Genomic DNA, 16,339 nt, shown 5'->3' with positions numbered 1-16,339 from the left:
GACCGCATGCCCCCAGAGGGGCAAAGAACTTTTGAAAGGCAGGAAAGTTTTCCTGAGGCCTAGGAGTGGTTCTTAAAGTGGAAGGCCTTGACCACCTCCTGTGCCCTTGGCTGTAGCTAGTGCTGGCTACTTTGGGAAAGAAGCCCCAAGGATCTGGGCAATTCCATGGTCCACCCCCTGCAGTCCTAAATCTCAATTGAGAGCATTTCCCAACCTCAGTCAGCCTCTGTCCGTGGGCAACCCTGACAGACCCAGGTTGTTGGCGGGCAGGATCGAACCTGGGACCTCTGGAGCTAAATGCATGAGCCTCCACTGCATGAGCTAAAAGTCACGTGGCGCTTGGCTAAAGCTCTAGAGCAGACACATTAATCTCTCTCCAAGTGGTCTCGGTGCCACTAGATGGGACAGAACACCACACCCAGGAGGTGTGTGGGTTACACCTGCACTAATCTTCTTGAATCCAACTTCAAACACAGCCCAGTTTTTCCAATGGGAGCTACATTTTCCCTCTGAAAAAGCATTCCACTCACCCTACCACTCATCTATCAATGGCATTACGGTGCCAATATATCTTTATATTCTCCATATTTGCCTGCTCTTGTCGCTAAATCATATGCATGTAAATGCTATTTTGAAAGCGTGAAGACCCATGGAACATCCCTGGAATCTGTACAGCAATACCTCTCCTCCTGCCACCAGGCAAAGCTGTCACCCAAGTTGGTCAGCTAACTCTAGTCCAGAATGTAAATGGAATAGTTTGGTAAAAATATCAACCACTAACCCAGGATCTGCTAAGCGCATGTATTATTTTCAAGTGTGTAATGTTTATTTCCATAGTATCAGATCAAGCCTAAAGTATTATTAATGCTTTCAGTGACTCACTTGCAATGATAAATCATAGTCTAATATAGCAAGGAATAATGGAAGTTCAAAACAGAAATCCAGTGCGCCCAGAGACAAGCTTTTCTGCAGCAGCTGCTGCTACAAACCTCAGGATCTGCACCACTGCGCTGATCCTCACATTTATATACTAGGCTAAGAGTTAGGACTAGAAGAGTCTTTGTTGGCCAGTACAGTGCAGAAGTTACAGCTCCACCATTCCCTTTCATTCCAAGCATGTGTCCTGCCCCCACACCCTTCCCCTATAAACACCAGTTCTCCTCTATATTAGTCACCCTAAGAAAGCTATCTGATCTCTGTCTTGCTGCCTCCTTTGGTGATACCTCCACGGCCTCTCTCGCTAGTTTTCTCAATCTCAAATTCCTCTGCCCACTGGGAGATTTTTTTGGATTAGCTCTAATCTGACCCAAAATATTTAATTCATTTAAAAAAAAAAAAGGAAGAACAGTTCAGCCACAGCAAGAGGCAATACATCATCGTGGCAAGCCGAGTTGGTTTGCATGGACCTGTGTTTGCTGAAATTTTGCTGCATTATTCAGCCATTGCTCCTTTCACCCTGACTACCCTTCCCCCAGCCCAATCAGTAGTCACTGTCCTATCCCACACTCTTGAAGTCTTAATTTCACTTTGTCATTTGATGTCTTTAGCAGATCTGATTGTCCAACTGGTGTCCTGCCCCGACAGTTGCATGGTTCCGATTAGCATCTAGTTTTAACAATGTCCCCCCTTCGACCTTCCGAACTGTCATTACCAGCAGTTTGGATCCCAATGGTCTTATGTAGAAATCAGCCCACTAATTTAGTAATCTACCCCTCCCCCAAGAAGTTCCCATGTTTAATAACACTAACCCCCTGCTCTTCATCCACACTTCAGGATGCTTCCTTTCTCCCCATTCAAGTCATTCCTGAAGATGAAAGCAGATAGTTCTGAGCAGTGTCAGTCCCAGCCCTCAGGATGAAAAGCTATAGGCCTTTCATAATTCCCTGGGCATTAATTAAGCAGGTGTTACATGCATGTACTGTGGGCCTAGTCTGCGATCAGAATGCCATAAGAAGATAACAGTCCACTTGGTAAAATGAGCAAATGACTCCTTTGATAAGGTGAGAGACCCCCAAATGGTAATATGTACTTTTTTTCTTAAAAGAAGGCTTTTAATTTAAAAAAAAGGTAAAAGAAAGAAAAACAAACCAAAACAAAAGAAACCCTCTGGGGGACAGCATATCAGATAATCTCATAGACAATAGATTAAAAACACAGGATGTTCCCCTGGGCAAAAATCTTAATACACACAAAAATACCCAATTTGATAATTCCCTTAATGGCACCAAGACAAGTCACAAAAGAAAATAAACATAAACCTATTTATTCCTTTCTAAAACTTACTACTCTGATAAGAGGCTGGTTCCTTGATCTTTTTCACTCCGGCTGAAACTGAAACTGACTAAACAAAAGAAACTTCCCTCCTTCCTTTTGAAATATCTTGTTCCCCCATTGGTTCCTCTGGTCAGGTGTCAGCTAGGCTAGGTGAACTTCTTAACCCTTTACAGGTAAAAGAGGCATTAACCCTTAACTATCTGTTTATGACACCATCAGAGGTTTATTTTAGTGTAAGGAGAAACAACACCTTTGATCCACACTACATCTAGCAGACATCCAGCATGATTCCCTTCTATGGTGTGATTAGTGCCTGTGCACATGAACGTTTATAAATTGAAGTCAAACAATGAATTAATGTCACAAGACATTGTGCCATGTTTGATTCAGTCCACGACAATGCTGTGTTATCAGCACACGATGACACAACATCATGGGGAGACGGGCCATCACCATCCACCATGTCACAGTGCCACACATAGACTCATCAGCTGTCCTGCAAACTCAGACCACACGATGCAGGGCAGTCTCGTGAGTTTCATTTCCAGGACACATAGCAACCTTAAATACCTTGAACACAAAGCCAGCCAGGTGTATGTAGACCCAGTAGCTGGGAGCCCCTACATGGGGGCCATGGATGGGTGGTGCCTGCTTTTCCAGCTAAAGATACCAGTCATAGCAGAGTATATCAGGCACAGCAATGCTTCCGTTGGGGCACCCCACACAAAGTGTTTACTCAGGTTAAATTTAATTTGGCTTCAGAATGGTTATTTCCAGTGCTGCTGCCTAGTGATGGATTAACCCTACTCCACTATACTAATATCTAATGACAGCACAGTAAGGAATCAAACCCCACCCATATACATAGGCTACATAGGATGCTGCAACCAAATTCAGATGAGATAAAACTTCAATTCTATGTAAGAATACATTGGATACAGAGTGTAAGAAATCAAATAGTTTCCAGTGGACCAACACATAATGCACAAATGAGTCAAATCAAAACAAAAATAGAATCTAGATAGAAAGAGACTGACTTTTATATACAATTTCCATTTCCAGAAATATATACATATTATTCCTCTCCGATTTGATCCCACTGGAAGTTGACCCTTGTTTAATGTTGCTTTGGCCCATACAACCCAGAAGTAAATAGACCATGGTTGCCACCAGCAGTAAAGTGGCTTCTTAAAAAGTGGAAAATTCAGGACACTATTGGATGGATGGATCAATGGATGAATATGGAGAGAGAGAAAGAGAACAGGACCCAGAGTTACAAACAAATGAGAATGAAGGACCATCTGTATAGGACTTTTACAGCCACACAAGGATTACTCTATTACAATTCTCTGTGTGTTAGAGTAACAATGTCTGTACTTACTTTCACAGAGCCGTCGTCTCAGTTTCCCTCGTATTTTATCAATGGCATTGTAATCAGAGACGTGGAACACATGGGCAGATTTAGGGTCAGAAGCAATTTCATCCAATTCCTCCTTTAAGGCTTCACCAACTCCCACAGCAAAGATCCTTATTCCAGCCTTACGTGCCGCAGTGGCTGCATCCATGACATAATCCTGGCTCCTTCCATCAGTCAAAAGGATAGCCACTTTCTTAATGGGTGGGTCACTAGGCCTCCCACCGGCCTCTTTGGAAAAGCTATAGGTGTTGATATACCGGAGGGCATCCCCGGTATTTGTGTTACCCCCATAATACTTAATGTTCCTTGCAGCTTCTTTGATTTCCTCACGAGTTTGGTACCTTCCCAAGTCAAACTCTGTGGTTGGCCTGTCACTGTAACGTACCACTCCTACACGGGTCTTGTCCGGTCCGATCTCAAAGGTCTCCACCAGATTAGACACCCACTGGCGGACCTTCTCGAAATCTTCTTTACCCACGCTGGAAGAGGTATCCAAGATGAAGACAAGATCATAGTGGACATTCTTGCAACCTGCAGGGGCAATGGAAGATACTGCTAAGAGAAGCTGGAAGAGGATCATCACACATACCTCGGCCTCTCGAGTCATGTCTATTCAGTGTACTGACTCTGTGCTGGAGGCATCTCTCTCTTTGTCCCAAAATGGGAGCACAAGTTTTCAGTCTTTCTTTCCTGTGATTTCCCCCGCATCAATTTTGGGAGATCTATAGTAGATCAGGACACCTCTGTTACTTTGAATTCAAACCCTCTCCTTTCCTGTTCTGCTTGCTCTGTCTCCACACAATCCTTTTGCCTACACTGTCTGCATGTATATGAGGCTGCTCTTCTCTTTTAAAAACGTCAGCAGTCCCTTTACCATTCCCACTTCTCATGCAGCGCATTGAAAAGATATTGTCGGGTCAAGACATCTGTTTTGACCACGCCGGTGCCAACCTTGACCTTGAACAGTGAAGCTTCCATGTTCCCTCTCAAATGATAGTGTTAATTTATTTATGCTTAGCTACAAGCAACTATTTTCCTCTCCACAATGTCTCAGGCAGACGAGTTTATAACAAGATTATTTTTATTCTTATTCTGTTTGCCAGTGTATGTTGACTAAGGGACGATTCCTTGAATAGTAGCATGGCTTCCTTGACAACAAAGGAAGCGTTTCCCTACCCCCAAAACCAGCCTCTTGTCCCCAGTTGAAATATTCATAATCTGAAGTCTGTGTAATCCAAAAGGCCAACACGTTTTAATTGCCATTTTCTTGCACCAGGAAGCCAGACTGGTAGTATATTTCGCAGCCACCATCAAGGAGAGCCTATCATGTTTCCCTGCTTTGCCTGAGCATTTGCAAGCCAATATGCTGCATAACCACAAAAAGGCCAGTGTTTGGTGGAAGATGACAGGCGACACAAGGTATAATCAGAATGTGCCACTCGGTGGGAACTGTCCCTGTCAGTGATGAATTAATGAAACCCTATGTATTTCTGAGTTCATAAAGGGCTAAGTGATCCTTCGAGACAAAAGCTGCTATACAAATGTCATTTATTTTACTGCAATGGGAAGGTCATAGCCCCAGATCCTCCCGGGAGCTGCAACTGCTTTGTGCAGCACTGCTGCCAAAATGGGCCCAGAGAGCCAGAATAACCTGCCATGGGAAGAACACCTCAGCATAGAGGGATGTACGGGCGGTAGAGCTGGCGTGGTAGCTCTGATGCCACCTCTCCCCTGCTGCAGGGTCAAAGCTAAGGGGCCAGGGTTTTCCTATATCCTGCTGATCCACAGATGCTGCTGTATGAGCTGCCTTCAGACCAACTGACACTGTAGTCGAGCCCTGCACCCAGCTACTGTACCCAACCCAGTGCCTGCTAGAAAACCATCCCATAACTCTTGTGATAAATGAAGGGGGGAAGGTAGCTCCCTTTTATGGACACCCAGCCAGCCAGTAGCTATAAAATCCCTCTTAGTAGCTGTTCTCTGCTTGCTTTACCTGTAAAGGGTTAAAAAGTCTCACTGCTATGCATAGGTAAAAGGATGTGAGTGGGCACCTGACCAAGAGAGCCAATGGGAAGGCTAGAACTTTTTAAAATTGAAAAATGATTCCCCTTTTGTCGGTCTGTTGTTGTTCTCCTGCGAAGAGGTGGACAGGTCAAAGCTATGCTGTAAGAAGCTTGGGCCAGGTATGAAAAAATCATCAGTATCATACCTAGAAACTACTCATTAAAAACCCCAAATATGTAAGTAGATCAGGAAATGTCTAGGAAGACGTGATTAGGTTTATCCTTTTTATTTCTTTATGGCATGTGGATTCCTCTGTGCTAACCCTGCTGCTTTTGTTTTGCTTGTAACCTTTAACCTGGACCTCAAGAACATTATTCTTGATGCTTAATCCTTGTAATTGCTCTTTTAAAATCTAGCAATAGCCTGAGTTCCCAGATGCATTTTCTTTCTTTTTTTAATTAATAAAATTTATATTGTTTTAAGGACAGAATTGGATTTTTGTGTCTTAAGAGGTTTGTGCACATGTTGTTTAATTAGCTGGTGGCAACAGCTAATTTCCTTTCCCCCCCCCAGCTCTTCCCCAGAGGGGGGGTGTGAAAGGGCTTGAGAGCACCCCACAGAAAGGAATTCCCACGTGCACCTTCATGGGCTCTCAAAGGAGCTCTGCACTTGGGTGGTGGCAGCATCTACCCGTCCAAGGTCAGAGAAAAGCTGTAACCTTGGGAGTTTAATACAAGCCTGAAGTGGCCAGTATAAATTTTTAGAATCCTTCCGGGCCCCCACCTTCTGCGCTCGAAGTGCCAGAGTAGGGAATCAGCCTTGACAACTTTTATTAGCGTGTGTCACCTAAGGAAGGGTGATGTGGTTAAAACAAAATGAAAACTGTCTGAAACCCTTCCTGAGTTCAGGCTGCTGGTCATGCAGGGGTTCTATTCCCTGCTCTGATAATTGTAGATTACAGATTAGCTTTGGGAGCAGCCAGTCATCTTCAGGGGTCATCTGGGCAACACGCTCTGTGCTCCTGCATTGGTGGTGGGAGTCTTGGAGGAGTGCAGATCTGCTAAAGGTGGGGGGCGGGAAGATATGCCACTCAGCTATCCCAGAGAAGCCAACTCTACTGGGAGGTTCCCAGACACATGAAGATGACTTGTGGTAGGATCCTATTTCAGGGCTGGAAGAGCGATGTTTGGAGGGAAAGAAGATAACTCCCAGGATTGCACAATAGAGGGTAGAGTGTTTACACACTGTGCTTATCTGAACAAACCCTTGCGACAGTCACCCATCACTAGTGATAACCCCTCTGCAGATGAATGCCCATGAAAGCTTATGCTCAAATAAATTTGTTAGTCTCTAAGGTGCCACAAGTACTCCTGTTCTTTTTGCTGATACAGACTAACACGGCTGCTACTCTGAAACCTATTATTCTGCTGCTGTTGACCATGAACATTTTATGGAACATCATCTCTGTACAGCACCATGCACATTCCTGGAGCCGTATGAACAACCACCCTGCCAAAACTGTTCAGCGGATACACCCAGCCATTCAACAGGCGAAGTCTATCTAGGCATGCCTGGAACACTGAACAGCCATCAATCAATCGTTATGTGAGCAGACAAACATAATATACCTCTCACAAAATGAGCTGAGGGTGCATGCTGTCGGGAACATGTGGGTTCTATGCTATGAGACACCGATTAAGCTATGGGCATGTATCTCAGTCAGAATGCCGAGTTTAGTTCTGCTCTGTTCCCTGCACAATAGACAGACATTGCGTGTCATTTAACCGTAAAGTTCAACCAAACTGGTCCTCAGCTCTAAAGGCTACGGGAAAAGTCCAGCATCATTAATCTATTCTGTCTGGACAAAAAGGGATTAAGCAGAGCTAACTGAAGAACACAAAAGGTTTAAACATATTCAGCAATGTCTGTGCATGTTCCTTCTTTTAGCGCATCTCAGCAGGTGATAGCAAGTGTAATTCAAAACCATATAGAGCAGAGAGAAGGAATCCCTTCTCCATTCAGGGGTGACTGTCCACAAAACAAGGTTGTTGGGGTAAAGACAGTGAGGTTTATTCAGGAATTAATACAGGAAAACCCTGTGTTTAACACGGCTAATCCTTCATGGGTCAGTGATTCTTTGTTTATATACTTGACAGAGCAAAGCAAATGCTGCAAAAGGTTTCCAGTGAACATTGGTCCAGATCTTTAAACATATTCCTTTCCACTGCACAGAGAATCTTTTCCTTGTTTCTAAGACTATTCTAACAAAACCGTTTGCTGGCAGAGACAACTCATTTGAAAGAAATGGTGGGGATTATTAACAGGAAACATGGCCAATGGAAACATGATTTTAAGGGTGAGGGGCCATCCAGTCAGCAAACAGAATCTTTCCATGTGACCCATCTCCAAGCAAAACAGCTCACAGACAAACTACAGGCCCAGAATTAATACTGAAATTCTTTGCTCAACAAACCAGTAAGTTTGATACCATCATAACCTGTTTGTGGGTGATTTGCAGACAGAAAAAGAGATGATATTTATTCTTTTTTTTACTAATTATTTGCTCATTTAATGATAAAAGTTTACATTTATATAGCATCTTTCACCCCAAAGTGTTGCATAAACTGTATCTATAGCAGGGTTTCTCAAACAGGGGTCGCCGCTTGTATAGGGAAAGCCCCTGGCGGGCCGTGCCGGTGTGTTTACCTGCCCCCGTCCGCAGGTCCGGCTGATCGCGGCTCCCACTGGCCGCAGATCGCTGTCCCTCAGCCTGCACCGCTTCCAGCAGCTCCCATTGTCTCGGAGCAGCGATCTGCAGCCAGTGGGAGCCGCGATCAGCCGCACCTGCGGACAGGGCAGGTAAACACACCGGCCCGGCCCGCCCGGCACTTTCCCTACACAAGCGGCGACCCGTGTTTCAGAAACCCTGATCTATAGTTCATACACCGAGAGCAGCCTGCTACTGTGTTTGAGGGGGATGGCTACAGTTTCCTCTCATTTTAGTATAAAATTAGCTAAGGACACCAGAGGGCCCCGTCTCTTGTGGAAAAGGCCAGCATATCTGAGTTTTTAAGGTGTCATCTGAAAGACTCTGAAGGTCTGATTCAAAGCCCATTGAAGTCAGTGGAAACACTGATACTGCCTTCGGTAGGGTTTGGATCATGACCGCACGGAGTAAACTCCATGCAACTCAGTCTAGCCTGCAAGACTGAAGGTCTGAACTAACCCTGCTAGGTCCTGGTCCTGTAGTGGTTACAGGATTCTAACTAAGCCCAGATTTTTTGCAGCAGGAAGCTATCCCTTCTCCTTGAGGTCTGCTTACTATATTTGTCAGGGTGGGTGCAGTGCTAGTTTTTTCTACACGCGTAATGCCCCAAGCAAAGTAAAAATCTAGGTAGCTTTTCAATATTCGGTTGTCCCAGGAGCATCAGCACATACCAGCTCTTTGTGCCCGAATTCTCTCTCCACCCCAGAGGACTGCAAGAAGAATCAAGACGTAAGGAACTCGATATCTTCCCGTGAGGGGCATATCTCCCTTCTTCTCAGACACGCTCACCTCTTTGCCGTGGTGAGAAATGGTCTATAAATCCATCCCTTGCCTAGGGAAAAAAGAGGAAATTGAAGAGCGATTATTAACTAACAGAAGCACAAGACTGGGGTGGAAACAAAAGCAACAGTACAAGCCCTGGGAACTGCACATTTAGGGTCGTCTCCTCTGGCTCTCGTCTGACTTGAATAGGCGAGGGCTGTACCCAGACAAAGAGGCAAGGAGTTCACCTACTTTTCAAAAGCAAAGGTCTTTTCTCAGGCTCCTGCCAATGCAGAGCAGCCTGAGTTGTCTGAAAAGGAGAGATTACTAGATTATTTTAGTTTAAATGAGCCCGTCAGCAACAGCACAATCAATGCATCAGACTGGAAACCATTCCTCACTTGAGCCTCTCATGTATCCACCTTAGGAGGCACACAACTCAGGTCAGAGATACGTTTACCGCGAGTCATACACAGCCCGTTGCTATCTTACTAGTGACCACTCTGAGTTCTTAGACATCAGAACTGCTGGGTGGTAATAATATTGAGTACTGTTCATGCCTCACCATCAGGTACCTTTGGCCTTATCTACATGAGACGGTTGCACCATTTTAACTTAGGGTATGTCTACACTATGGAGACTATACTGGCATAGCAATGTCACTGTAACTAAGCCGGCAAAACCCATTGCATAGATGGAGCCTACACTGATGGAAGGGTTTTTTCCTAGTAATACCAACTCCCTGAGCAATGGTAGCTATGTCAACAGAAGCATTCTTCCATCGACATAGCTGTGTTTACACTGGGGCTTAGGTCAGCATAACTACATTGGTCAGGGGAGTGGATTTTTCACAACCCTAACTGACATTGCTATGTCAACCTAACTTTTAAGTATAGACCAGGCCTAGAAGTGTTATTTTACACCAATTAGGTTAAAATCAGTGTAAACTACTATGTGGATGATCTTAATTTGGTTTAAGGGTGGCTTATTTTGATTTAGGGTACGTTTATACTTACCGCGCGGGTCGACGCGGCGAGTTCGACTTCTCGGAGTTCGAACTATCGCGTCTGATCTAGACGCGATAGTTCGAACTCCGGAAGCGCCGCGGTCGACTCCGGTACTCCACCGCGGCAGGAGGAGTTGCCGGAGTCGACCTTGGAGCCGTGGAGTTCGCTTCCGCGGCGTCTGGACGGGTAAGTCATTCGAACTAGGGTAGTTCGAATTCAGCTACGTTATTCACGTAGCTGAATTCGCGTACCCTAGTTCGACCCCGGGGCTGTGTGTAGACCAGGGCTGAGTTTAGATGAAACCACTGAAAACTCACCTGGTTTTGATACAAACTAGAAATTCAACCGGATTTGGTAATGGATTTGCTAAAGTTTCTAATACTGGGCCAGCTCCATGTTTTTTTAATCAAAAACACATTTGGTGAATCTTGAACCGTGCTCCTTATAATTATTCATTTTACAGTAGGGCTTACAGCGCACTCGGTGTTGTCCACCCACATACAGGCAGACAGCACCACTCTGAAGTGCTTCCAGTCTAAGGAAACATTTTAAAAGATACTCTCAAAGCTTCTAAAACCATGTTTTCCTCATTAGTGTACAGAGACTCCCCAGGCTTCTTTCCTCACTGAATTGTTGTTTCCTCCATCATATTCATGCACATTGATTGCCTGTTGAGAGATTGTGACACTTAAGTGATGGGCTGTGCATGCTGGTTTATTATTGTAGCATTGATCCTGAGTACTGAACTATTTCTTTTCCTCTTTGAACCATTTGTTTTGGTGAAAAACACATATCAAAAGAATTGTAGAGGTGCCAAGACTATACTTAAAAATAATATTGGCAGGTCTAAACTTTGTCAAGATAGATCAATGTCCCTCTAAAGTAAATGAAGACATAATGTAGACTATCAGGATGGAAGGGACCTCAGGAGATCATTTAGCCCAGCTCCCTGCTCAAAGCAGGGCCAATCCCCGGACGGATTTTTACTCCAGTTCCCTAAATGGCCCTCTCGATTGAGCTCATAACCCTGGGTTTAGCAGACCAATGCTCAAACCACTGAGCTATCCCTCCCCCAATATGGGTTAGAGGAAGTAAAATCTAAGAGCCCATTTGTACAGATATAACTCATTACACCTGTGTAACTGCAGGAAGAATTGGATGCTATATATCCGATAGCTGCTATCACATATGGGCATGGAGAAGCAATGCTTCTCACACATCCTCCTACACTCCTTAGAAATGACATATTAGAGGTGACAGCATATCAGAAAATAAATGCAATAAAAGAGAATTGCTCATTCTCATCAGACACCTGAAATGTAAATGCTCAAGAACCTGCATGAGTTAGCTGGCTACTGGAATCTGAAGGATCCCGAATCAAACATACTGGTGAATGTTATTGATGCAAGAGTTATCCTTGCTGGTTGCAGCCTTGAGGCCAGATAGGGGGTGGTGTTCAGAATTTTTCCAGCAGGTGTCACTATGGCACAGTGAGGCTCCGAAACACTGGCACTAGAGAAGGGTGCATAGTGATAACTGAATTGAAATAGCTTGTACACCTGTAGTCAGAGTGTACTTCTGGATAACCCCACGACTGAAATTCCAATCAGTCAGTCTCTTTCAGAAGGCTAAGAGCCAATGATATTGAAAATGGCTATAGGAGTTTTCAGCCCAATTTTTTAACTTATTTGAAAAATCTGCTATTCATAGAATCATAGAAGATTGGGGTTGGAAGAGACCTCAGGAGGTCATCTAGTCCAACCTCCTGCTCAAAGCAGGACCAATCCCCAACTAAATCATCCCAGCCAGGGCTTTATCAAGCCGGGCCTTAAAAACCTCTAAGGATGGAGATTCTACCACCTCCCTAGGTAACCCATTCCAGCATTTCACCACCTGCCTAATTAAATAGTTTTTCCTAATATCCAACCTAGACCTCCCCCACTGCAACTTCAGACTATTGCTCCTTGTTCTGTCATCTGCCACCACTGAGAACAGCCGAGCTCCATCCTCTTTGGAACCCACCTTCAGGTAGTTGAAGGCTGCTATCAAATCCCCCCCGCCCCACACACACTCTTTTCTTCTGCAGACTAAATAAGCCCAGTTCCCTCAGCCTCTCCTCATAAGTTATGTGCCTCATATAGCATGTAAGAGTCTTTCCCTTCCTGCAGACCATCATACCTGCCAAAAATCATACATGACCAGGCTGGAGATTTCTGTTTTATGTAAATTAAAGACAAAGAAGGCAGATGGGATCTGGGGATTCCTCCTTGCTAAATATTTGAAGAACTAAGTGCCACTTCATGAATCTTAAAAGATATTTCAAAATAGATTTTTATGTCAAGGGGGAAAAAATAGTGGGAATCAAAACCAGAACACCTGCTCCAAATCTAGGCAGGTGCTGTGACTATTCAATATACTTACATAGCTCAAAACCCTTTTTGTTCTAAACCTGGGCCTTATTTGAGTAGAGAGGGTTAGTTGTGCAAAAATATATTCTATTGTCTGTTTTATATGTTGCAGAATTAACTGAGGCCCTGATCCTGCAAACTTTTACATACGTGTGTTACTTTATTCTGAGTGGTTTGTCACACTGAAGTCAATAGGATTACTTATATCAATAAAGTTACACTTCCACATATACTAATATAGCCAAGTTGGAGGCAAGATATTTTCAGTGAAGAGTCTTCTACTATGAAGGTCACTTCCCATTTTAATTTACTAAAGTCAGAATTTGCTGACTCTGAAGTTACAGTGGAAAGTCTTCCCCCTGCCCCACCTCTCAGGCCCTTCCTAGACAGCGGGATAAAGAGGTGCATGGCAGAGATGGGAAAGTTTTAGTTTTGGAGAGATCCAGGAGCAGGAGCTTCTTCTTCCTCCTCTTGCATATGGCAAAGAAAAATTATTAGCAATGTTCATATAACCATGTCCGCATTAGTGAGCTAGTGGGTATGTAGCTCCAGAAGTTTCTTGGTGTGAGTCTGAGATGCAGCTGGTAAACAATCGAAGTGGGCATCGATTTACAATATAGTCCATAGTTTGTGAATGGTGTCTATACAGTGGCGGATTAGCCATTAGGCCAATGGGGCCCATGCCCAGGGGCCCCAGAAAAGTGGGTGCCCCCACACCCCAACCCTCTCCATCCACCTGCCCAGCACTCCTGCCAGGGAGTGGAGTGGGGGTGCAGGGTCTTGGCCCACTCTGCCCGCCCAGTGATCCTGCTGGGGAGCAGGGTCGGGGCATGTCCCACTCCACCTGCGTGGTTCTCTTGCTGGGGAATAGGGGAAGCCCCCAAACCTGCACCCCGCGCCCCGGCAGGAGCACTGGGCAGGGGGTGGGGTGGGGCAAGTCCCCACACTCCAACCCCATTTCCCCAGCGAGGGGGGGCACTGCAGGTGGAAAAGGTGGGGAGGGGCCCCCACTTGCTCTGGCCCCGCGCCCCACAAAAGCTTAATCCATCTCTGTCTATAGTCACATTGTAAGTTGTCTCATGTTCCAGAGGTGAGAGAGATGACAGCATCTGTCACGTGATTCTCTGAAATTGGTTCAATGCTGACCATTGTTTCCAGGGTAGTTTGAAAGCTGGAAATACTTTTGTGGAGTTAGCATGATCTCCAAATTCTTTCCAACGAGCCTCAGCATTGAATGACAAAGTTTTAAGAGCTTTAGGCTTGCAAGATTTCAGACAGGTCTTCAGAAGGTTCTGGAGGTCCTCGTTAATTGGTAAATCCAGGCTGGCCAAAGTTCAGTGATACTCCTGGGCTGTGTCTGCCTCTCTCTAGATTTAGGGTGGAGGTAACCACTGAATGGTGTTGATTACAATGTTCCAGTTATGACTGTCATCACAGTGCCGGAAATTTGGTATGTGAGCTGCTCAACCAGACTGGTGCGTAATGTCCAGCAGTCTAGTATCAGTATCAGTGCTAAAGTCATTGTTCAAAGTGTGCCCACATCGGCATCCCTGTACCCAGGAGTTTTCAGGCAAGTCTAGTCCTTCCTTTTACCTTTGCATATATCTTTTCCAGATGAGCTTTAAAAGTCAAGCTTCTGTCCAAGGTTACACTCAAGTTCTTTGGATAGGGCTTCCTGATGTATGCTAGAAATGGAGCCCTGATACTGCAACCCAGAAAACATTGGGAAGGGCAGATCCAGAGCTAAATTAAGTTGCTTGTGTACGTCTCTATTTTTGTTGTACAGGTCTGTCGCATCTTACACGCATTTAACATGCGCGATTTCAGCTTTACGCGGTCGGCAAAAACAACAACAAAAAAAGAGAAAAAAACCAATTCCGCCCACCATTACACTCAATGTTATTTTGACTATAAGCGATTTTTGCTTTACGCGCTGACTGCTGAACGTAACCCCAGGGTAAGATGTGACAGACCTGTATTTTATAATGTTTATTTCTGTTAGAACTAGTGTCAATGGTCCCTTGATATCAATTCATTCAGCACATTATGGCCTTTCTCCCAATAGCTTTGAAAAAAAAATCCAAGGAAAATGCAATGAGAGAAGAGCCTCCCACCCTCTCTGGCAGGCTGGCCCTGAAGCACCACAGGTATCTCCTGCAAGTCACAAATCTAGCTCTCTGAAGAAGCTTACTACAATGTCATGTCAGTGAAATGCAGAAGCAAATCCACAGGAGTCAATGGACTTACACTGGTAGAAAACTGGCGGGAAAGAGGGAAAGCTGACCTTTGTATTCAAAAAGCTGTCAATTGAGAAATGATGTTTGAATAAGGGAAGATACGAGGACAGATGCAAAAAACTGATATAAAGGGTACAGCCGGGCAGGAGATTATTCTGTATAACTAGTAGAAGGTACTTAAATTCAAGACAGTTTAATTCAGGGCCTTCCTGCTTCTGCTTTTATGGCAAACTTTAAGAAATATCGGAAACACTGCAGAAGTTAGAGATGGAAAAACACCGATTAGACCATCTATGCCATTATTTCCTACCAGATATTTTCTAGTACTTTGACCAGTTTCAATGATTTGAGTGATGGGATTTCCACTGTTTCTCTGAAGACTATTTCCACCTGATCGTAGCAAACGTATACAGATCACACACGGATGCTGCAAAGATCAATTATTCAGGGTGAAATGTAAGGAACAAGCCTAGTTATGGGCATGGTTGTATCACACATTCAAGCTCCTTGCACATTTGCTGGGATGGGACAATATAACAGATCACATAAATTGAAACATTCCTCTTGCTGCTGAGTCCAGTTTTTTATTCATTACTTAATTTCATCCCATTACTCCTGTGCCACTAAATGTGACAATGGGCCATGTAAATTTAATGTCCCAAGTACTCTGCATTCATAACATGATTTTACATTGTCACCCTAATGAATGGCTTCAGTATCCATCTCTAAAGAAGAGGTTAGCCTGAGGTGGAAGCATGGTGTCTAATTATATAGCACTTCAGAAAAATAATATAGCACATTAATAAATTCTGCATCTCAGTATAACCGGCTTGTTGTGCGTGTGTCTACAGACTGCTCAACAAGGCAATTTAATTATCTAAATTATTGCTGCTGAGCAGGAAGTGGACAAAGTAAAAGAGAGGTGGAGGAGAGAATTTTTATCAGTCTGCATCTCCACATACCTTTGTTTGAAGCTTTCTAAAAGATTCTTCTGATAGCATCTATGGAACATCTAAGGCATTACAGGCCTGATCCGTAAAAATGAAATGAAAATACTCCTATGGACTTTGATGTGGGTTGTATCAGAAGCTCCCTGCATTGCAGCAAATGCAGAACTTCAGAAAGTCTGTGCTAGAGTAAAGATAGGCCCATAATGACTGATCCCTTCCAAATGCATTCTCAAGACCAACTTCTGCTGGGACGCCTACAAGAAGTCAGCCAAGCAGCAAGGACTGGAATGAATGGCAGCCAGAGACAGCTGACTTCATTTATTTATAAAGGAGAAATGGAGAGCGGAGTGACCTTCAAGTGACTCACAACTATCAATGAATGCACCATTGCCCTATCTGAACACTATTTTTCCAGTCCTTCCTCCCTTCTCTTGTTTATTATATTTAATGATGGTTTCCTGTCTCAAATTAGACTATAAACCCTTCAGAGCAGGGAGCAGGTATCCCCTAGCA

General features: G+C 44.3%; 1 protein-coding gene across 3 annotated transcripts in view; it reads right to left on the bottom strand.

The window, feature by feature from the left end:
• COL22A1 (collagen type XXII alpha 1 chain) overlaps window positions 1-16,339 on the bottom strand; it is a 333,573-nt gene that overhangs the window by 286,651 nt on the left and 30,583 nt on the right. For all 3 annotated transcript variants that reach the window (XM_045004657.1, XM_045004658.1, XM_045004656.1), the window contains exons 2-3: window positions 9,134-9,294; window positions 3,656-4,222 (exon numbers count right to left, since the gene is read on the bottom strand). In XM_045004657.1, the coding sequence (XP_044860592.1) occupies window positions 3,656-4,222; window positions 9,134-9,224 (658 nt within the window). In that variant the 5' untranslated portion in view covers window positions 9,225-9,294. The remainder of the gene's footprint in view (window positions 1-3,655; window positions 4,223-9,133; window positions 9,295-16,339) is intronic.

The sequence above is a fragment of the Mauremys mutica genome, chromosome 2, assembly GCF_020497125.1.
Source record: "Mauremys mutica isolate MM-2020 ecotype Southern chromosome 2, ASM2049712v1, whole genome shotgun sequence".
In the NCBI taxonomy this organism is placed as follows: domain Eukaryota; kingdom Metazoa; phylum Chordata; order Testudines; family Geoemydidae; genus Mauremys; species Mauremys mutica.
Note: the sequence above shows the minus strand (reverse complement) of the source record. Positions and strands in the feature narration are given on the sequence as shown.